The sequence below is a fragment of the Podarcis muralis genome, chromosome 14 (genome assembly GCF_964188315.1).
Source record: "Podarcis muralis chromosome 14, rPodMur119.hap1.1, whole genome shotgun sequence".
Lineage (NCBI taxonomy): Eukaryota > Metazoa > Chordata > Lepidosauria > Squamata > Lacertidae > Podarcis > Podarcis muralis.
The window spans coordinates 18,020,288-18,044,095 of NC_135668.1; the positions used below are offsets into that span (position 1 = coordinate 18,020,288).

Consider the following 23,808-nt stretch of genomic DNA (forward strand, 5'->3'; position numbering starts at 1 on the left):
ACCTGCTTGTAGCACAGAAGTGTGGTTTATCTCTCTTTTTCTAAAATAATTTTTATTGAATGATTTTATGTTACAAAAAACATTACAACCATACTACTACAAAATATAATTGAGAAATCAAAATTACATACATCAATATTTTTTTTGTTATTTGTTATTTACTGTCTTATTTCCTCCCAAACATTTCATACAAAACATCCACCTGCACACACATGAAAATAATAATAATAAATAATAATAAATAATAAACATAATAAATCATTGTTATCCACCTCCTTTTACTTCCTTTGTCACTCAAATGCTAGCACGGAGTCAAAACTATTATTGTATTTTTGAACATATCTTCTATAACCATCCGATTTTTCCGCAAATTTTTGCTTTGAGTTTATTCTGAGTTTGCTGGTCAGTTGAGCCATCTCCACAAATTCCTGTGATTTAATTTGCCAATCTGTTATTTTTGGAGCCTCCTGATCTTTCCATCCCTTGGCCACGAGTATTTGAGCCGCTGCAGTTGCATACAAGAATAACTCTCTTGAATTTTTTTGGATCTCTTTGTCTAAAATATTTAACTATGGTTTCTCTTAATATGGAATCATTCATGCTCGTTCTCAACATTTTACTTTCAATCTGGATTGATTGCTCATCCTTGAGCAATCCTTGGTTCCTTGAGAATGTGTTTGAAACCCTCTCGATTAGATTACACGTTTGAAAAACCTCCTCTTGCTATCTTGGTATATGCCCCCTCACAATGTGATGGTACAGACACACATACACATGCCCTTCATTGCTGGAACCGCCTGCCACCTGTTTTTGAATGAACACACTGTGGAGTAAGGCAGAATCAATCTGCAGTGCACTTCACTTTTCAGAATGAAAACCGTTTGTCAACCGTTTCTTGTGCTTTCCAGGAGCAAGAAATATCCAGTAGGTCTGGATTGTGTTGTAGACTAGGCCGAAGAAAAGAACTCGGTCTCCATTGATTCTAGAATAAAATGTTGAGTGTGCACAACCTTATGTCAGGTTGGCACATGTGGGACACGACAATTGCTTCATTTCTTTTGCAGTGCTCTGTAAGCTGTGGTGTCGGGACGCAAAGGAGGAAGGCTACCTGCCAGAAACTCACAGCCAAAGGCCAGCATGTTGCATTAAACAGATCTATGTGTGCCGACCTCCCGGTGCCCCCACTGTCAAGGCCATGTCACATGAGTGCCTGCAACAGTAAGTGACACATTTTTCCAGGTTGCTTGGGAGAAAAGAGCCCTGATTTATTATTGCTACCATACTGTGTGTAGGCTATGCTTTACAAACAGAAACATATCTATATATATATATATTTGCATACAATATTAATTGCATTTGTCCATAACAATTTCACTATCTTTATAGGGGTTCCTTCAACCACCGGACTTCACCCCACCCGTTCCCCAGTTTCCAATATTTATTTCTTCTCTTTTCTGCGACTAAATACTTTTATCCAATCTATAAAATCTCCTTTTTCAATACCTTTTATCAAATTATATTACAGGTGCTAATCCAATCCTGCTAATGTTTTTAAATGTTTGCAATGCTCCTTCATATATTCTATAAAATTAATCCATTCATTTCTAACTTTTTTGTCTTCTTGATGTCTAATCTTCCCAATCAATTACGCCATTTCTGCATAGTCTTTGAGCTTCAATATCCATTCTTCTTTCGATGGGGTTCTTTCTTCCTTCCATCCTTGGGCATATATAACATTCTTAGAATAGAATAGAATAGAATAGATTCTTTATTGTCATTACACAAGTGCAACATTGCACAAGTGCAACGAAATTGGATGCCATCCCTTAAAAACAACAAAAGCAAAACAACAACAACAACCAAACAAACCACATTCCAGCCACACCCACACCAACACCCATCAAACTCCCAGGTCACACTATCGAGTTACAACATTCAAAAAGGCCACAGCTCTTGGATAGAAACTGTTTTTCAGTCTATTTGTCCTTGACTTGATGTTTCTATATCTCCTGCCAGAAGGCAGTAGTGCAAACAGACTGTGTCCCGGGTGAGATGAATCCTGCAGGATGTTGTTTGCTTTCCTAAGACAACGGGAACCGTACAGTTCTTCCAAAGATGGGAGAGGATGACCAATAATCCTTTGGGCTGTGGTTATGACCTTCTGGAGCACCTTCCTCTCCCTAGCTGTACAACTGGAGAACCAAGCACAAATACAGTATGTAAGAATGCTCTCTATGGAGCCTCGGTAGAAGGACACCAGCAGTCTCTCACTCAGATTGTTCTTCTTTAAAAGTCTGAGGAAATAAATTCTCTGCTGGGCCTTCTTCACCAGAGCAGTGGTATTTGCGCTCCAAGTCATGCCCTGATCGATAGTTACTCCCAAAAACCTGAATTCCGCCACCCTCTCCACCCGTTCCCCGTTGATATACAAGGGCTGAATGTCCGCCTTTTTTTTCCTGTAATCCACCACCAATTCCTTGGTCTTAGCCGTATTAAGAGCCAGATTGTTCTCTCCACACCAAACACAGAGCCGCTCCACCTCGTCCCGATAGGCGGACTCATCCCCTCCTGAAATGAGCCCTACCACCGTAGTGTCATCAGCAAACTTGATGATTTTGTTGCTGGAATTCTTGCTGTTGTTGTCGCATACATAAATCCTTTCGGGGTCTCTTCCCCTATTATACCTAATGAAAAAGCCTCTAGTTTTTTAACAAAAGTTATTTTAAACATTTTTTTTATCTCATTATAAATTATTTCCTAGAAGGCTTTTGCTGACTTACAGGTCCACAGACAGCCACACATCTATACTTAGATGGAGTCCAAATTGTCCGCACACATAAATATCGTTTCTATATTTGATCTTCCGTATGCAGCTGCAGTGAGTCAGCATTTGACAATATCTGGCTGCAGTCATGCAGTAGCAGCAGACTTCGGTCAATTTGATATCAGTGTTAACTTTTTTTAAAATTTTGCTCTCTGAAAGACAGCCTAAATTTGCATTTATGCACATAAATTCGCACGTGCAAATTTTGTGCAAATGTCTTTCAAGGGCTTAGTAACGCTCCTGTTTTGGATGGCAGGCGGTGGGAACACAGAAAGGTTTTTGGAGATGGGCAAGCTAGTAATTGTTCTCCAGTTCAGATCTGCACTTGAGCAGAATTTGGAGACTTTTACGAGCCCCTGAAGTTAATTTCCAAGCCTGGCTCAGCAGAACTTGGCTGCTGTTCTAATGAGTAGCCCAATCTTATATATATATTTGCCCAGACCTGAGTCCTGCATTCCCAATTAAGTGTGCATAGGATTGCAGCCTTAGGATTGTTATTAGAGTGTTCCAGTGTGCATAGGAGACAGAAGATGCCTTTTCTTTCTTTCTTTCTTTCTTCTTTCTTTCTTTCTTTCTTTCTTTCTTTCTTCCCCTTGTTGCCAGAAGTCTTGAAAAGGGTGCCTGCACTTTGCTTTGTACGGTTGCTTTTGAAAGCGCCTGCAAGGGTGGTAAGTGTACATGTAAAATAATAACAAATTAGGCATCTGACTGGTCTTTTGTGCAAACAGATCCCGGCTACAGTCTTGAATGTGCTTGCTCTGGCAGCCGCAGAGCCCTGCTGAGGTCAGTGGGGCTCTGCCAGCATAAGCACATTTAGAATTGCAGCCACTGTGTCTGCTTGCGAAAAAAATCCTTAAGTGTCATTACCTTGCATATGTATATGTATAATTCCCCCAACTAAATCCATGTATTCCTTTCGTGCTTTAAAAGAAGGTGAGAGGGCTTTAATGTCAATGACTTAATATGGGAGAGAACTTGGCAAAAACTGTATTGTACACAAGCTCCGGGATCCGGGCCAAATCAGGAGGGGTTTTGGTTTTTTACTCCCCCATCTCCTCCATGCTATATCATCATCTCCTTTTGAGAGCTCCCGTAGTTTCAAAAGCACTTTGGCACCAAGTATGAACTCAGCAGGGAGCTGTAGCCAATCCAGGTGAAAGGAAGTGCTTTTTCACACAATGCCATCGTTCAGTGATGGAACTCAGTGCTGCAGGATGTGGTGAAGGCCACCTGCTTGAAGAGCTGTAAAGAAAGCGTAGAGAAAGTCATAGCAGCTGCTAGCTATGATGGCTCAATAAAGGTAAAGGGGACCCCTGACCATTAGGTCCAGTCGTGACCAACTCTGGGGTTGCAGCGCTCATCTCGCTTTATTGGCCGAGGGAGCCGGCATACAGCTTCTGGGTCATGTGGCCAGCATGACTAAGCCGCTTCTGGAGAACCAGAGCAGCGCATGGAAATGACATTTACCTTCCCGTTGGAGTGGTACCTATTTATCTACTTGCCCTTTGATGTGCTTTCGAACTGCTAGGTTGGCAGGAGCTGGGACCGAGCAACAGGAGATCATCCCGTCGCGGGGATTCGAACCGCTGACCTTCTGATCGCCAAGTCCTAGGCTCTGTGGTTTAACCCACAGCGCCACCCATGTCCCTTGATGATGGCTCAATAGAACCTCCTTATTCAGAATAATTTCAGTTACTGGGAATAAAACAGCCATGAGGGAGGGCTCTCGCCTACACACCCTGCTTGTAGGCTTCTCAGCAGCATCCTCACTGATCACTGTTGGAAATAGATTGTCACCCCAGGTGTGGTGCAATAGGACTCTTGTATTATTATGAAGAGTGTACCTGCACAATGCATGCACACTTTACATTTTAGATGTGCTCTTTTAAAAAAAATTATGCATACATAAACAAAGACACGAAGCATTTTACAGCAATCTGCTCTCTGCTTGTGGCGTAGTTTGCTTTGGCGTGGGCTGACATGTTTGATTGGTGAAAATTGCAATGGGGGGCGAGCAGGAATAAAGTTACAGGGCTCTGTCCAACATTCTCTGTTCGCAAATGCAAGGGCTCTTTCACCAGCGGACAGGTGAATTTTAATGTTGTGCAACAGAGGAACCTAATGCACTAGCTGTGCCAGCAGAAACTCGTTGCACAACAGACCGCACGGTAATATTGTGCAACGAAGTCGCCAGCAACCTGCTCTTGTGCAACAATATTCCTCCGGCGCAAAACATCTTGCCAGCAAAACAAGCAGGCTGCTAAGTGACTTTAACTTAGCGCTACGTTGGCTTCAACCCACAGAATTTAAGCAGAGGGTTTAACTGTATGGCCTCTCAGAGCCCCTTACAGTATATGGGGAGGAAGGAGGGTTTTCTTTGAACCAATCATGGTTCTGAGGCCTTGTGCAGCTGCTTTGGTACTCACTGCCTGGAGACCTGAATTAAGAGACAGGTTGAAGACAGTTTCCTTGGATCAGGTGTGGGGCCCCAGTGCAGGCATCTCCTTGAGTTTAATTGCCTTCTGTGGCTGCTTGGCTACATGCCGTAACTCCGCATTAAAAACAAGGCACCAAACAAAATAGGAGCTAGCGTAATTATTGGTTCATACATAATATGAAACCTCTTTTCTTGGACTTCATTGCCAGTTAACATGCCAAGATCCTGAGGTACAAAACACCACTTTAAATAAAGCTCCACGGACTTGAAGGAATGTCCTTGGCGCGGCATTTAATAAAATATTTTCGAGCTGCATATCTCTCTGAATTTAATTAATTGTGGATATTTGCGTGGCAGTGTGTCCAGTCTGCACATTGCTTGGTGGAATATAACGCTGAAGAAACATGGTTAGCTCCTGCTATTGAAAGAAGGGAAGTAATATGGGGAAACAGAAATGAGGGTGGTTCGAAACATGTTTTGTTAAAAGAAGGAAGCTTTGGGAAAACATTATCTTAGTTCAGTTTCTTGAGCTGCTTATGGCAAGGGTTTATGTTCATCTCTATCTCAGAACCATGTTACACAACCAGCAGAATCATGTGGGCAAGCTCTTGTTGGACTGTTATCTCACCAGTAAGAGGTAGACTGCATGACTCTGCTGGTTGTGTGGCTCAGCTCTGGAATTAGGCAGTGAATGGAGAGACAGTCTGGTGTAGTGGTTAGAGTGTCAGACTAGGGCCTAGAAGGCCAGAGTTCAAATCCCCACTTGGCCATGAAACTCACTGGCTGGCTTTTGGCCAGTCCCTGCCTCTCAGCTTAACCTACCTCACAGGGTTGTTGTGGGGGTACCACCTTGAGTTCCTTAGATAAAAGGTGGAATATAAATGCAATATCTGTCTGTCTGTCTGTCTGTCTGTCTATCATTCATCCATTCATTCATGATGCTTGTATCCCAAGTTTCCTCCTACTGGAGCCCAAAGTGTCTAACAAACATGATAAAACAGTCAATTAAAGCAATTTAAAATTTTCAACAAAACGAAAAACAATACAGCGGACATTGAATGAGGTTGGAGCGCTAAGTTAAAACTACTTAACTGCATGCTTGCATCCCTGAAAAGATGTTTCACCAATGAAACGTTGTGCAAAACAATGCATAAGCACGCTGCTGGTGACTTTGTTGCACAATAGATTGTTCAGTCTGCACTATGATATCCTGCTAGATCTTGCTGTGCTGTGTTGGATTCCCCTGTGGCGGAATATTAAAGCTAACTCGTCCTTGTGCTAGTGGGCAGTGAACCAACGGATGCAGCCTGGTGCTACAATTTCCAGAGTTCCCTGGGAAGAGGGATTGGTTGTTAAACCACTCTGAGAATTGTAACTCTGCGTTGGGGAAGAGGGGTCTCCTAACAAATTTCAGCAACCTTAACAAACTACAGTCCTCAGAATGCTTTGGGGTGCAGCCACAGCTGTTTCAAGTGGTACGATGCTGCTTTAAATGTGGTAGTGCAGATGGCACAGAGAAAATATTTTTTACGATAACCTGTTTGTAAGGATGAAGGACAAATCGCACCTTGAGCTCTTTAGCCAAGGGCTGGGGTATTTAAATAAAAATAACGTCTTTTAAAACCAGTCTTAAAAACCACTTGAGTTGCTTACCTAGTCAGACCAGTCCTGAGTTATAGCTCTGTAAAATTCAGCAGAATTACTGATTTGGTGTGCCAAGGATCTGTCCCATGACATCATTGCTACATGCCATTGTACTGTATTAATTCATTCCTCTGCAAAACCCCAGTGATTTGCCTATTGATTTGCATATATTTTTCCTGACTGTCATCTTTCAGAGTGTTTCGCAAAGTTAAAAACAGGTAAAAGGACAGCACTGAAACAATAAAATAGAAAAAGAACAAGCAAAACCAGATGGAAATCGCTCAGTCATGTGTTGTGGCTTTTCTTAAAAAACACCCTGAAGAGCGGACAACCAACCAGTCAAGGCCAAAGGCCTGGTGGAGTAAAACAGTCTTAACAGCCTGTCAAAATGCCTGTAGCTTAGTGGACACAAGGACCTCTAGGGGAAAGGAAAGGCCATAGCTCAGTGGTAGAGCATCTGCCTGGCATGCAGGAAGTCCCAGGTTCGATCCCTGGTGTGTCCAGGTAGGGCTTGGAGAGAACCTTTTCTGAAACCCTGGAGAGGTGCTGCGAGTAGATAATGATGAGCCAGAGGGAACAATAAGTCTCACATCACAGTTATATTAAAGGTAAAGGGACCCCTGACCATTAGGTCCAGTCATGACCGACTCTGGGGTTGCGGCGCGCATCTCGCTTTATTGGCCGAGGGAGCCGGCGTACAGCTTCCGGGTCATGTGGCCAGCATGACTAAGCCGCTTCTGGTGAACCAGAGCAGCGCACGGAAACACCGTTTACCTTCCCGCCGTTTACCTATTTATCTACTTGTACTTTGACGTGCTTTCGAACTGCTAGGTTGGCAGGAGCAGGGACCGAGAAACGGGAGCTCACCCCGTCGCGGGGATGCAAACCGCCGACCTTCTGATCGGCAAGCCCTAGGCTCTGTGGTTTAACCCACAGCGCCACACGCGTCCCACTGTTATATTAGGGGCATTAAAAACAAAACAAAAAAGCTCCAAAGTGCCTGGTCTTGATCCAGAGTTAGGAAAAGGGGGAGAAATGGATTCAGTTCAAATTTAAAGGCCAGCATACCCAATTCGCAAACCTTACACTGAAAACCGAAACACTCAGAATTTGCACTTCTCCAAATCTTGGCAATGCACTTATCCAGCCAAGTAATATATACAGTGAGGCATACACTAGGGTAGAGGAGATATTATGCATTAACAAAAGTAAAATACAAAAATGTGCTATATTGGGGGGGGGGGAGTGCTTTACAAAGATATGTATATTAGGGGAAATCTGCGCTAAAATGCTGGTGAATTTTCACAAGGACATCTTTTTAAAAAAATAAATAATCGAAGCTGATGTGCGAATGTGGAGAACTAAATTTAAGATTAGAAAATGGGGAACCAGAATTGATCTGTTGACCCGTCCCTATACAGAGCACAGCTGCTATGCTTCCTCCAGTTTAAAGGGGGGAAATGCACTTTCTGGAATTGGCAAAGTTAACAGCTAAAATAAGAGAACTTAATGGTGATTGTTTTGTGGAAGAATGGAAGGCTTCTTCAGACTATTTACAGAAGTATTATAGTGTGATGAGTTTGTGAGCAGAATTTAAACTATGAGCCACAGAAGAAATTAGAGGTATTGTGTATTGTGGTTTTAAGGCAGAGAAGATAGGGTGTAGGAAGGGGGAGCAATTAAAAAAACACCCGGGAAAACAGGGTGGGAAGTTGACAAAACAAAAGAAGAAAATATTGTGTATTGGAATGTATAGGTGATTTTTTTTTTAATTTAATGAAATGTAACTGGAAAAAGGAGAAAAAATACACTCTGATGGAGAAAAGGCCTTTTTGCCTGAGCCCATGGAAGTTCTGCAGGGTGAGCTGGACAAAACTACCGTATTTTTTGCTCTATAAGGCTCACTTTCCCCCTCCTTAAAAGTAAGGGGAAATGTGTGTGCGTCTTATGGAGCGAATGCAGGCTGCACAGCTATCCCAGAAGCCAGAACAGCAAGAGGGATCGCTGCTTTCATTGTGCAGCGATCCCGCTTGTTGTTCTGGCTTCTGAGATTCAGAATATTTTTTTTTCTTGTTTTCCTCCTCCAAAAACTAGGTGCGTCTTGTGGTCTGGTGCGTCTTATAGAGCGAAAAACACGGTACTTATCTGGTGTCAAGCTACCTTGTTCTACAACTCTGGAGTTACAACTGAGATTTTCTGTGTTCCCCATCACTGCCAACCGCACCTCTCATGGCAGCGAGGAGCAAAGCACAGCCTCTTCCAAAGATGTTGAGAAGTGGTTGTTTTATGGGGCGTTACAACGCACCTGCCAACATAGAATGTAGACCTAATACCTGTCCTTCTGCTTCCCAACTGGAATGTGTTTTTCTTTCTCTCATACAAGCCACCTGTGCAAATGCAGTAGACCTACCGACTGACATGGCTCTGCTTTGCCAAAGAGAAGAAATCCAGCCATCTTTCTTTAAAATCAAGGGATGAAGGGTGGGAGGAGAATGACCGAACAGCTTTGCCGTTTAGATGCTTCCGTGCATATTCATAGCTATGTATCGCATTGATACTTGGTTGGAATAGTTTGGAGTAAGCCCAGGACAGCTAAAACATGTTTTAATTTTTAAGTCACACTTGCTCTCTATGCATTCTGGACTTTTGGAAATGGAAATGGGGACAATTTAAATGCTGGAGCATTTCCATTGAGACAAATATTTTGAACTGCATCGTTATTATGATAAAGTGCATGTCTTTCAATAAACTCAGAACCCGAGGCAATTTATTTCTTGTGCAGAAATGAAACAGCTGACTGCGGCTTGATAAATACACAGGTCTTAAATCAGCTGTTGTCCTCATTGGCCATAACTGACCAGCCAAGACTTAATTCACTAGAGAGATTCCCAGTCAGTAGTGGGAATGCATGTGGAAATGTGGCAATAAAAGTATAGAGCAGATGAGTGGATGACGGAAAGTGAGTCCCAGTTTCCTTTCCCAGATTGCTTTGCTTACCTTTGCATGCTTTGACCCCTTGCTTCCCGCTCTGTCTCTCTGTTAGAGTGCTCATCTCTTTCTTCCCACATTCTGAACTGTCCCCCACTTTCATTTCTGGCAGGTAACTGTGCTGGTTATTACTCATCACTGCATGCCCATGTTCATATTTGGCCCTTTATTTCCAAGTCTGTTAAGCATGGAAAACTTGGTCTGAGTTGTGTTGGTTGCTGAGCATGCAAATAGGTCTGAGATGAAGGCAAGTATTTAATAGCTGCTGATGTCACAGAACACACCGACGGCTTTATGAAATAGAGGGGAAAGGGGGAATTCTCATTTCAGAAGGCATGTGGGGGCACAGTGTTTCCTAATGTGCTTCCATCCTGTTGCTGCTGTTTTAAAACTCCCTGTATGAAGAAAGCTAGCTTCCTACACATGTTACTGTTTTTTACCCAAATCACAGATGAATATACTAAGATCTTCAGATAGTCCAGATGTGAACTGATATTTGAGTCTTATGGTGCAATTCTCACTTAGAAGTAAGTCCCATGGAAATTAGTGAGAATTGATTCTAAGTACCGTATTTTTCCATCTATAGGACGCCCCCATCTATAAGGCGACCCCTATTTTTTGAGCCCAAAATTAAGAAATAAATATTTTAAACGTCAAACAGTGAGGCAAGCTGTGTAATGTCGGCTGCTCCTGTCAGCCTGCCCTGGGTGCCATCGCTGAGCTCCTTGCAGGGAGGGGAGGGGCACACAGCAGGGCCTCCATAGTCTGGCTGCCCCCTCCCACTCAGACGCCCTACAGCTAGAAGAACTGTCTTCCCACCCCTCACGTTTTTCTAGGGACGGGTGACGGGTGGAAACATATGGTTCGCTGCCTCCCCCGATCTGTCAAAACGAAGGGGGAAGAGGGCAGAAGATCGGGGGAGGCTCGGGAGTTGCGGGCGGGTGGCGTGCCGTTGCCCAGGAGGGGTGCAAGGCCTGCAGTTTCTCTGCTGGGCAGGGCATGGAGGGGGGAGATGACTTCGATCCCCTCGGCCAACTGGAGCAGCGGCGGAGCCAGGCAGCTTAGCATGAGGGAGAGTGTGAACGAGAGCGTGTCCCCGACGGCTGGGAACTGTAGAAGTCAAATTGATTTTTTTTCTGCTCCACTCTCAAACATCCAGGGGAGCGAACTGCACTCTGCCCCTTGGGAACACGCAGGCTATGCGCTGCCTCACCCCCCCCCCAGCTGTAGGGCGACTGAGTGGGAGGGGTGGGCAGACTCTGGAGGCCCCTCAGTGCGCCCCTCCCCTGTGAGGAGCTGCAACAGCCAGAGCATGTATGGCAGCATGTACGGTATTTATTTGTATACAGTGGTACCTCGGGTTAAGTACTTAATTCGTTCTGGAGGTCCGTTCTTAACCTGAAACTGTTCTTAACCTGAAGAGCCACTTTAGCTAATGGGGCCTCCCGCTGCCACCGCGCCACCGGAGCACGATTTCTGTTCTCATCCTGAAGCAAAGTTCTTAACCCGAGGTACTATTTCTGGGTTAGTGGAGTCTGTAACCTGAAGTGTATGTAACCCGAGGTACCACTGTATTTAATTGCAACGTTCCGTGTATAAGACTACCCCCAATTTTAAACTTTAAGAATTTTGGGGTAAACCTCGTCTTATACACGGGAAAATACGGTAAGTTTTTTGGGGCTTAGGATATCGATCTACCAAGTTCAATATTCTGTTCAGACAAACAATGACTGGAAGCACTTCTGGGTAAATGAGGTTTGCAGAAATGAAACAAACATTGATGGGAAAGAAACTGGTCAAATGTGTCGCCCCACCTCCACCCACCCCCACTATGACTTTATCATTTCAGAGATGAAACCTAAACTTTTTGGGAAATATGCTTCCCTTGGACCACAGATCCTCAGCATCCACCGAGTCTACATACAAACGAGGCAAGAGAAGCGCATAAATTTTACCATCGGAAGCCGAGCTTACCTGCTTCCGAAAACATCTGTTGTCATTAAGTGCCCCGTCCGGAGGTTCCAAAAGTCGCTTATCCAATGGGAGAAAGACGGGCAGCACCTCCAGATCTCTAAGCGACTTGGCGTCACTAAATCGGGATCGCTCAAGGTCAACAGTCTTGAGGCTTCGGATATCGGGGTGTACAAGTGTATTGCAGGCTCAGCGCAGGAGACGTTTGTCCTTAAGCTCATCGGCACAGACAACAAGCTGATAGAACCGCCCGCTTTTGGTAAGCACACCAGTGAGAGCAGCAGCACAGAGCGCAACGAGGCCAACAGCTTTGGAGCGAAGTGGCACAAAATGAGTCAGATGTGGCAACTGTGGAGCCAGAAGAGCGAGCAGTATCTGGGCGATGGGCAGGTGAACGACCAGCCTTTTCTGCGACACCTGGAAACGCGCATGAGAAATTCAGCGGAAGAGCGTGGCTCTCGTGAATTCAAAAATAAGCGGCTGGAGGCAGTGGTTCTCCCTGGTGCCTACAGTATGGATACAGTACATTTCGAGGAGCTGATAAAGAATTTGAGTCACCTTGTCGAGGCTGGAGAGGTCAATGATGAACTGGCTTCCCAGCTCGTCTACCAGTTGATTGCCGAGTTGTCCAAACCACCGCATTCTGCTTCTGATATACAGAAGGAGCCTCAAGGCAAAAAGCCGCCTTCCAGGAAACCTGGCAAATCTGCAGACGTGCCTGATAATCTCAGCACAAAACCCCAAGGCAATGCATCCACGATGAGCCAAAAAGCCCCAGTTATTGTGAGGCGCAAAGAAGGGGACAAGATTCTTTGGAACAGAACGGAAACCGTACATATTGGGAGTACGGTCTTTTTGACAAAGGACACCCACGTTATACATTTGCTTTGTGAAACTGTTGGTGTTAGCAACCCTAAGTATACATGGACGAAAGATGGAATGGAGTTAAAGTCCTTTGAGAAGTAAGTAAAAGGGAATCCATGCTTGTTGTGGTTGTTCTCAGTGAGTCATGTGATATCACTGTCAAATAATTACAATATAAAAAAGGAATCAGCTGTGAAAATCCCTCCTCCTTACTCATTTTACTGTATTAGCATTCATTTTGGGCATCAAAGGTAGCCATCGACATTTTCAAAATTAGAGTCCACTTCAAACCCAGCCCTGTTAATGGTACACGGCTAAAGATAGTGGGGATGGGAGATTAATTTGACCTGTTGTTTACTCAACAGAGTATGATATTCATGAACCTCAGAATTGTGAAGAAATGCAAACCTAGTTGGTGCTTTTTGGCTGATGTAGAGTTAGAAAAGAGAAGCCCAGGAAGATTTGACTGTAGGGGAACAGGATGCACACAGAAGGCAAAGCATGTGTTCTCCTTGAGCTTGATACTGGTCTGTTTCATACTTTCTGGATCATGCCAAAGGCCTACTTAGCTCAGCATCCTGTTTCCCACAGTAGGCAACTAGATGCCTATGAGAAGCCCACAATGCAGACTTGCCCCACTGTTGTTCTCCAATGACTTAAGGATGTAAAGAGGCATCGTTTTTCATTCTGCCGTGCCTTTATCCCATGCAGTGCTGCTTCTATTCTGCCGCAGTTCATCTTCCACCCAGAACTATGTCGCTCATCTCACTGCCTGCTGCAGCAAAATTACATAACTTACATGCAACTAACAACATAAGTTACATTGTCATTACATTATCCCACCCCGTGATCAAATTCATATTGATTGTGGACAGAAAACAACCACAATTGGATTGATTTCCATTTTGATTCTTGGAGAAATAAGTGAACCTCAGCAATATGAGGGTTTGTTGGAATTCTCTGATGCCCCTACTAATGACCTGGGCAAACCATGAGCTAGGTATAAACTATAGGATACACCTTGGGTGCAGCAGCAGAATGACCTGGGAGTTTGGCTTAGTGTGAAATGCAAAGCAGGCCAGTGTTGAACGAAATGAATTTTGCTCGTCTCTAGTTAAATCTTGTCTATTCCTTAAACCTTCTGCAGAGTTGTTTTGGAAGACAGTGGAAAAATCCAAATTTTGAACCCGACCAGGAAAGAAATGGGTGTGTATCGCTGCATGGTGGAGAATGACTTTGGTTCTGACACAGAATCTTCTCCTCTGTTTTATTCAGGTAGCATTTAATTTAATTGCTTTCCCACTTTCTTTACCATGAACAATTGTCCCATTTCTTTTTCTGTTTCCCCTCCCCAACAGCATGTGTTTGTTTTTATTCATGCAAAAGGCCGGTTGAAGATGTTTTTATTCTCTTGGACATTTGAACAGAACTAATGGTCTGACGTTTTTGGTCATTGATTTTTGGTGATTTATATGGGCATTTTTTATGTTGTTGGTGATATATATATATCCTGCCCTTCCTTCCAACAAAGTCCCGGGCAACGAACATCAGAAGGTTAAAAACAATTCAATTTAAAACAAACAAAACAAAACATGCTTAAAGTGTTTCAAAACATTTTAAAATCCAACTCAAAACATTTCAAAGCATTTAGAATATATAAAAACATTTTTAAACTTTCCATATATTTCTTTTATTTTAACGTGTTTCCACGGTGTATTTGCATGCTATTGTCCCTGTTAATTGTTTTGCAACTCCTCAGGCCATGTGAAATGATACATAAATTGAATGATTTAAAAAACTGGCTCACAGGGGCCAGAACAGGTAAGTGGAGTTTACTTGGATAGGCAAACATGACTGCTGAGAGAGGTAACTGATGGGGACTAAGACTAACAGGTAAGGGTAATGAAGAAATGGTAGTAATGAGGAAGAGCAAAGTAAGACATGGGCAACTCCCACCTGTGTAGAGCTCCCATCTGCATAAAGGTAAAGGTACCCCTGACTGTTAGGTCCAGTCGCAGACGACTCTGGGGTTGCATGCTCATCTCGCTCTATAGGCCGAGGGAGCCGGCATTTGTCTGCAGACAGCTTCCTGGTCATGTGGCCAGCATGACTAAGCCACTTCTGGTGAAACCAGAGCAGCGCACGGAAACACCGTTTACCTTCCTGCCAGAGCGGTACCTATTTATCTACTTTCACTTGACGTGCTTTCACACTGCTAGGTGGACAGGAGCAGGGACTGAACAAGGGGAGCTCACCCTGTCGCGGGGATTCGAACTGCTGACCTTCCAATCAGCAAGCCCTAGGCTCTGTGGTTTAACCCACAGCGCCACCTGCGTCCCCAACACCCACCAGCGTAGAGCTCCCATCTGCATAGACCCTCCCTTATTACATTGTTTCTTGGTCACACCTAAGTGTGACTTAAGAGTCCGAATTCTCAGACTAGTTAATGATTGTTTCTTCTCGTTCCCCTCACCCCATTCTGACTTTTGCAGAGGCTCCCACCATACTGTTTTCTGTAACAAACATCACAAATTTTGAGCTTCGGAACTTTTCTGCAACTGTTGGAGGTACAATTCTGGCAAGAACAGGAGTGAGTGTTGCACTGCAATGTCCAGTAAAAGGTAAGGAGAAAAATAAGCACCAAAACTACTACCACCACCTTCTTTCCCTCCCCATAATGCTGTGCTGAAAAGTTCATCTGAAGTCTTGGACAGTATTTTAAAGAAAAGGGGAAATATGTTACTAGTAAAAAGCAACAGAACATTAATCGTGGAGCATGTATTTTTATTAGGCATGTCGCCCTTATGCACCCTGTTCCTTTCCAATCCCATCCACTAAAATCTCTCTCTGTCTCTCTCTCAGACTAACTCACACACACACACAAACTTGTTTCCATAAGACAATCTGTGGCTAACCACGTTGTTTAACAGCCCCTAGAACTGCAGAAGATCTTAAAAGTATTGGCTTCACAGCCAGCTGTTTTGTTTCTCAGGAACTCAGCTTCCCAGCTCTCCTCCTCTGTCTGCACAGTGTCGCCCCACCCCACCCCATTCATGCTTTTTGAGACTCTGGTTTGTCCAGATGGCAACGAACTGCAATAATGGATACTGCCCATTCTTATAACTATCTTGAGAGTTCTGCAAGGACTCCCGGTTGCAGAATATGCCTGTGGTTTGTAGCCAACAAGATGCAAGTAAGGAGACAAAAAGTATTAGGCTTATTGTGGTTCGAGGACCCGACCCCCGCAATGTGAAATGAATACGCAAGGACACGTGATCTGAGGTTAATGGTATCTCGGGTTAAGTACTTAATTCATTCCGGAGGTCCAGTCTTAACCTGAAACTGTTCTTAACCTGAAGTACCACTTTAGCTAATGCTTCCTGCTGCCGCTGCGCTGCCGGAGCACGATTTCTGTTCTCATCCTGAAGCAAAGTTCTTAACCCGAGGTAATATTTCTGGGTTAGTGGAGTCTGTAACCTGAAGCGTATGTAACCTGAAGCATATGTAACCCGAGGTACCACTATATATAGATGAGGAAGCCAATCTGGTCTGTATCACTGAGCATCCTGTTCTCACAGTGACCAGCCAGACCCCCAGTGATCAACCAGGGCCTAAGCACAATAACACTCTCCGCTCCTGTCATTATTCAGAAACTTACTACCTCTGACAGTGGAGGTAGAACATATGCATCAGGTTTAGCAGCCATTGATACATGGGGCCTAAGTAGGCCGGCCGTTAACCAGGCAGGACTTCATTGGTTCCCACCCCCACCCCATCCTCCAAACAGGAGATTGCCAAAGGCTGCCTCTGTTACCAGGGCAACCAGGAAGTGATGGAGGCATAGTAGGGGTAGGCCTTGGAACCTAGACAGAGCCCTGGGGACCTGAGCAAAGGACTTGGCCTGTCTCCCCTCATCCTCAAACATCACACAGGCACACAGAAAATGTCTAGTTGCCAACTGTTGGGATAGGCCAGCGCTCTGCGTCGTGCTTCATCAAAGTCAGCAAGTGTGCGTACAAACCCATTTCTTACTCATATACTTGGAAAGGATCAGAGCTCCGAACGATTGAAAACAAATTGTTAAAACAAGTCGGCAGTGCCATTTCCATTTCCATTACTTTGGCGGGACACACACACACACATTTTTCCTTGCACTGCTACCAGAAAAAAGGGGGAGAGGGGAGGGAGAGAAAGTCTACATCTAGAAGACCAAAAATAACGATAGAAATATATGGATGCAAATAGTTCTACAAATAGCTTTTAAAAATAGTGGCGCCAGACCGACGGATATTGGGACATGCAGCTCGGTTGTTCCCCGTCCGTACCAAGGGTATTGCTGTGGTGAAGTCATGTTTTCCAGCTCTACTTTGGCAACCATTTGTACAGGAGCAAACTGCACCTCACATTCAACTGCCTTAAGTCACACAGTCAGTGTTAAAATATTGTTAGTGTTCTCGGTCTTAGCCTTCTTAGTATCATTTTGCCTTTGGCACAAAGGGCTTTCTGCTTGAGAATGTTTTTAATAGCTGAGTATGCTATTTGAGGGCTTCATTATATGAAAACTGACTGGCGCTGCCCCTCATTCTGCTTCCCTTTCTTTTTTTATTTACAATTTTTGGGAAGTAAAATCCAGATTAATCTGTTAAGAGAAAAGCAGCCTTCTCTTTTGACCAGAAATGACTGTAATTTCATGCATCACCCAGATTAGTCCCATAGACCCAGATTATTCCAATATGGGATATTTTTGGAAACACCCGGGCAGGGGGGAATGGTAGCAGGAAGTGGCTTTTGTCCTGTTACCATGGCTTTTGTACGTTTCCGAGCACAATTCAAAGTGTTGGTGTTGACCTTTAATGCCCTAAACGGCCTCAGCCCAGTATACCTGAAGGAGCGTCTCCACCCCCATCATTCTGCCCGGACGCTGAGGTCCAGCTCTGAGGGCCTTCTGACGGTTCCCTCATTGCGAGAAGCAAAGCTACAGGGAACCAGGCAGAGGGCCTTCTTGGTAGTGGCGCCCGCCCTGCGGAACGCCCTCCCACCAGATGTCAAGGAAATAAACAACTATCTGACATTCAGAAGACATCTTAAGGCAGCCCTGTTCAGGGAAGTTTTTAATGTGTGACATTTTAGTGTATTTTTGGTCTCTGTGGAAGCCGCCCAGAGTGGCTGGGGAAACCCAGCCAGATGGGCAGGGTACAAATAAATTATTATTATTATTATTATTATTATTATTATTATTATTATTATTATTATTATTATTTTGTCCTGTTACCATAGGCCATGTTGCTAAAGGGTTGTTGGGAGTTGTGGTCCAGCAGCACAGCTTGCACACCCAAATTTAACAACGCTCCCAGTTCACAAGCTTCCTAAATGTTTTGTGCCTTTAAAATAATTGTTAAGTCAGCTCTAATCACGCCTCTTTTGGCCACTTTGAAGGGAGATTCCTCAGTGTATGAAATAAATTGTGGCAACTGAAGAATTACTGCTGAAAGCAAACAAGGGGGGGCGGGGAATTGCTGGAAAGACTGTTTTCCCAACAGATTTGGGCGCTGTTCATTTTTAATACACGGGCTGTGATTCTTGCACTGGCAGAGGTTCCCCACTCCCATCAGCAATTAAGCATTTGCTTGGCATGTGCACAGTGTTTACTGTAGAGACCACTTGTGTCATTTATTTATTACAATTGTGCTCTGCCCTTTCTCCAAGGAGCTCAGAGTGGTTTACATAGGATTATCATTACAACAACCTAGTTGTTAAGGCTTGCTTATACTGGTAGCTTCCAAGAGTTGTGGACAACATGGAGTGTGTTCTGATCAATGAACAAGATAAAAATTAATTAACGAGCAAGGTAGAATCAAACCTTATGCCAGCCCATTCAACAACTTACCTTCCCAAGCATTCGGCGACTAATTCCAGAAATCTTCAGTTAACCACAATTACCATTAAGTCCCAACTGCAGTTACAGTGGTACCTCTGGTTACGTACTTAATTCATTCCAGAGGTCTGTTCTTAACCTGAAACTGTTCTTAACCTGAAGCAGCACTTTAGCTAATGGGAAAGGGCTAGTAGCACAGCATCGAGGTGGACAGATACACTGCCCATAGCTGTCAACCTTCCCTTTTTTGGCAGGAAATTCCCTTATTCCAGCGCCGTTTCCCACTGCTATCCCGGATTGTTAGATATCCCATAGACTGTCCCCGGGACAGGTGAGGCTGCTGATCCCTTACAGTGGTACCTCAGGTTAAGTATTTAATTCGTTCCGGAGGTCCATTCTTAACCTGAAACTGTTCTTAACCTGAAGCACCACTTTAGCTAATGGGGCCTCCTGCTGCCGCCACGCCGCCGGAGCACGATTTCTGTTCTCATCCTGAAGCAAAGTTCTTAACCTGAAGCACTATTTCTGGGTTAGCGGAGTCTGTAACCTGAAGCGTATGTAACCATAGGTACCACTGTATTTTCAAATCTGAAAGTTGACAGCTATGACACTGCCCCAAGTGAATTTTCTCATCTTGGTGCTCTGTAGGCATGTTCAGATGCTCACGTTTAATGTGTGGGAGAGGGGGTCATTCCTGCCCCCCCAGTGTCCCCCTGGTGCTTGCCATGCCTCCTTCAGTTCCCGTCGAGGGGGGCAGCACTGGTTAAGAGCAGTGGACTCGTAATCTGGTGAACTGGGTTTGCGTCTCCGCTCCTCCACATGCAGCTGCTGGCTGACCTTGGGCCAGTCACACTTCTCTGAAGTCTCTCAGCCCAACTCGCCTCACAGAGTGTTTGTTGTGAGGGAGGAAGGGAAAGGAGAATGTTAGCCGCTTTGAGACTCCTTAGGGTCGTGATAAAACGGGATATCAAATCCAAACTCTTCTTCTTCCTTTGCCCCCACCCCTCTCTCTGAGCATCCATATAGTCAGGCGGACCTTTGATCACAGCTCATATCATTCTGCCAAGTGGTGAGGAGAACTTGCCACACATCAGCTACAGATGTTTGGTTTAATTATCTCTCCCCACATCGTTTATTGAACTGGACATGGGAGGAATGGCGGACTTTCACAACAGCACCCCCTGCTGTTCATTTGCTAACATTACTAATTTCAAATGAAAGCTTTGTTTTGAAGAAATAGGTGTACCAGTACTGTCTGGGAAACAGCTGCAACCTTCCATCTCATAAACTCACCCATGATCAACTAAATAATTTCTTACAAAGCCGTTCATGCCCCAAAACGTTCCACTTAATGTGGGGCTTTTCCTCAGGATTTTTTTTAAAAAAAATATTATTATTAATGCATTGAAATGAAAAAAATCCCTTATAGTTTACAATAAAAGCTTTGCTACTAATTATAGTAAGCACTCTTTAAGTGACCTGTGGCCAAACAGATAAAATAACCAGTAAACATGCTTCAAGGACACTCAGAATAAATGTTAGGAGAACTCTCGTTCTATCACTGAATCCAAATGCTTTTTAGTCTCTCTCTCTCTCTCTCTCTCTCTGTGTGTGTGTGTGTGTGTGTGTTGTGTGTGTGTGTGTAATTTAAAAAATCCATGAGTGTTCTTTTCTTTTTTTACAATTGCTGTTAGAATCGGAGGTGTGGGAAGATCTAAACTCTGAAATAGAGAGTGAAACAAAAAGCTATAGTGAGAAGCTTTAAATTGAAATAATTGTTTTGGTTTCTTCACCTCAAAAAGGATATTGTGGAATTGGAAAAGGTTCGGAAAAGGGACGTCAAAATGATAAAGGGGGGTGGAGTGACTCCGCCATGAAGAAAGGTTACAGCATTTGGAACTTTTTAGTTTAGAGAAAATGCAAGTAGGAGGTAACATGATAGATAGTTGTTGTTGTTGGTTATTGGTTGAGCTTTTATTAGTTTTGCCCTGTTGAGCTTTCTTTCTTTCTTTCTTTCTTTCTTTCTTTCTTTCTTTCTTTCTTTCTTTCTTTCTTTCATCTTCCTTCCTTCTTTCCTTCCTCCCTCCCTTCCTTCCTTCCTGAAATCTCAATGCAAAAAAAATGTATTTTTGAGCTTTTTTTAAATTCTGGACATATAGCAATCCTACACTGGCCTGATCCAACAGCCATTTCTTACGTTCTTAATGTGGAAAATTGGAATTATATTATATTATAATGCATTATAATATATTATATTATAATGTATGGTATGCCACCTACTGGTCAAAAAAGGGGGAAATACATTAATATTCAATTGTGCACATAACTCCTCTAAACATCTTTAGAGTTCTCAGACACTTCATGAAGGTTTCCCAGATTTCACTTCTGCTTTTCCTGATTTTAGACCATAATCCACAAAGATTCCTTCCCACAGAAACCAACTTGTTTACTTTCAGGACCTTCTGTATATACCACCTTCTTTTATTTAGTATGAGCAAGATATTTCCATGAGAAGAATATCAGGTCAGGCGTCCAAAAAATAAGTGCAATTAAGGACCAAATGTAGGCTTTTACAAAATAATATTCTCTCTGTTGATACCACTGGTTCTGACTTGGCTTGAAGTTGCTCCTGGATGGGGAAAGTATAAAATGTTTTCTAAAGCCTCAGTGCCGATCGAAAGGTCGGCGGTTCGAATCCCCGCAGCGGGGTGCGCTCCCGCTGCTCGGTCCCAGTGCCTGCCAACCTAGCAGTTCGAAAGCACCTCCGGGTGCAAGTAGATAAATAGGGACCGCTTACCAGCGGGAAGGTAAACGGTGTTCCGTGTGCTGCGCTGGCTCGCCAGATGCAGCTTCATCACGCTGGCCACGTGACCCGGAAGTATCTGCGGACAGCGCTGGCCCCCGGCCTCTTGAGTGAGATGAGCGCACAACCCTAGAGTCTGGCAAGACTGGCCCGTACGGGCAGGGGTACCTTTACCTTTACCTTTAAGGACCAAATGTAGGCTTTTACAAGATAATATTCTCTCTGTTGATACCACTGGTTCTGACTTGGCTTGAGGTTGCTCCTGAATGGGGAAAGTATAAAACATTATATAAAACCCTACAAGCATCTACAGCTGGTTTTTTTCAGGGGGGTAGTGAAGTCAAAGCTTTAAGAATAATTAGTAAGCCTTAAAATGTTCAGTGTGTAATATTTTACTGTGCTTTTACGCTTGGAGGAAATTTGTTTTCAAACACCATTCCTTTTATAGGCTCCCTGCAATGCACATTTCTGGAGGAAATAAAAGCAGGTTTCTGTCTACATGCAGCCTCTATGGTTTTTTTTCCTTTTTGCATTTTTAAGGTAGAAAATCTTTTTTCTAGGTAGAGCTGTGAGACTCCAGTTCTGCACACACTTACGAGTTAGCAAGTCCTGATGAAATCAATGGGACTTACGTCTGAGTAGACCTGTGCAGGATTGCAGTCTATGAGTCGACATGTAATGAAAACAAAGGAAAACTTCAAGTAGGAATGTTTAGAACTGAGAAATGTCGTTACGCACTTTGATATTTATTAGCAAATGATATCTGCATTAACAATACAAATTAAATTTGCTTCAAAGTAGGACACTTGGCAGGTTGCCCCCACTCTTCTCTGTCCAGGGTCAGGGTTTTATCTATTATGAACCCTGCTGTCAAGATTGTGGGGGTAAGGGAAACCATTAAATCTCAGTACTGAGTGTGTAGTTGCCAACCACAACGAAAAACTATCCTGGCTGGTTTTTTGTTTTACTCTGGGCTAGTTGTCAGAATGTCTTTGTGGCGTATGCCCGTTCATTTAGAAAACGTTTGAACAGGGGGGAGAGATAGGGTTAAAAATATAGACCAGTAGGAAAGCCGGAGGCAGAGTCTACCTGTGTATAAAAGGGCTTAGCCCGAGGTTTGAGTTAGTTGTTGTTGGGAGTTGTTGGTGGGTAGTTGGTTGGTTTTAGTGGGTTGGCTGGTTGGGAAAGGCAGTTGGAGAAGCAGTTGGTAGGCAGTTGGTAATAGAGAGACAGGGCAGTGGGTTCTTGAGTGAGGGGAGGTAGAAGAGATAGAGAGAGGAAAATAAGACTTAAGAAAGTAAAGCGCAACAATGTTTGGAATGCCATAATAGTTTGTTTGTGTCTGAAATAAAATACACTCTTCTTTACTAATTGAGAACCTGACTGAGGCTGAAGTGATTTTACCGGGGAGGATCTGGTTGGTGGCAGCGGATAAGTGGTGTACGGGTCAATAGTCTGTGAGACGACCGGGGGCTCCGTACGAACGCCACAGTCTTGTTCAGAGGTCTCTCCTCTGGCATGCAGATTGTCCCAAAAGGAAAGAGGTCAAGAGAACAAGCAGCCACAACAATGGGAAGGGGCTCTGAGGGCATCTTATTCAGCTCTGCACAGCTATCTCTATCTCAGTTTTCCTCAAATGAGTTCAAGGAGATATGCAGAGTTCTCCCCCCTCCCCTTCTAATTTGATCCTCACAGCTATGTGAGGTAAGTTAGACTAAGAGGCAGTGACTGGCTCAAGATTCACCAGATTCGAGCTTCATGACTCGGAGTGAGTGAATCTGCCAGTTTTTTATTTCCCGATTTCTTAGTTTATCCAGTCTTAAGTCTGGCTCTCCAAATTTTCACATCGGGGTTGTTGTTTTTTTGTGGGGGGGGGGGGGGATTTCCACTTCACTAAATTTTGCAATGCAAGCCAATTAATGTATCTAAAAATGTATATACTGAGGTAAAGCGTGCATAGAAATGCATATGCTGGTGGAATTAACATACAAAAATGCATTAGATTGGGGTGTGTGGAATTGTTTTGCAAAAAGATTATCTATTGTTGTGTGGGGGGGGAGGAGATTGTTAGCCGCTTTGAGACTCCTTAGGGTAGTGATAAAGCGGGATATCAAATCCCATACTCTTCTTCTCTTCTTCTTCGACAAAATTGCATACAAACATGTAAGAAGAAATTTGGACTAAAATTCTGATGAATTTTTAATCAGCTATTATCATCATCATCATTGCAAACTGGTGTGAAAATTTAGAGAACTGACAATAAGACTGGAAAAATTAGAATCGGAGAGAAACCAAAACTTACAGGGTTTCCCACCCCTACTTATACTTCCAGCATCTTGCACACTTCTGGTCTGCTCTCACCCCAGTTATTATTTCATGGGAAAAAGAGCCTTTCTTGGTTT

At 43.7% G+C, this 23,808-nt stretch overlaps 1 protein-coding gene and 1 non-coding gene across 3 annotated transcripts in view; both read left to right on the forward strand.

The window, feature by feature from the left end:
• The window catches only part of ADAMTSL3 (ADAMTS like 3), a 271,063-nt gene that overhangs the window by 218,342 nt on the left and 28,913 nt on the right, over window positions 1-23,808 (forward strand). For both annotated transcript variants that reach the window (XR_013390636.1, XM_077918855.1), the window contains exons 19-22: window positions 1,065-1,218; window positions 11,743-12,826; window positions 13,876-14,003; window positions 15,221-15,349. Coding sequence is in view for 1 of the 2 variants with exons in the window: in XM_077918855.1 (XP_077774981.1) it covers window positions 1,065-1,218; window positions 11,743-12,826; window positions 13,876-14,003; window positions 15,221-15,349 (1,495 nt within the window). In the remaining variant the exon portion in view is untranslated. The remainder of the gene's footprint in view (window positions 1-1,064; window positions 1,219-11,742; window positions 12,827-13,875; window positions 14,004-15,220; window positions 15,350-23,808) is intronic.
• Window positions 7,340-7,408, forward strand: TRNAA-GGC (transfer RNA alanine (anticodon GGC)). Its single transcript has one exon. It is a non-coding gene; the product is annotated as a tRNA-Ala (tRNA).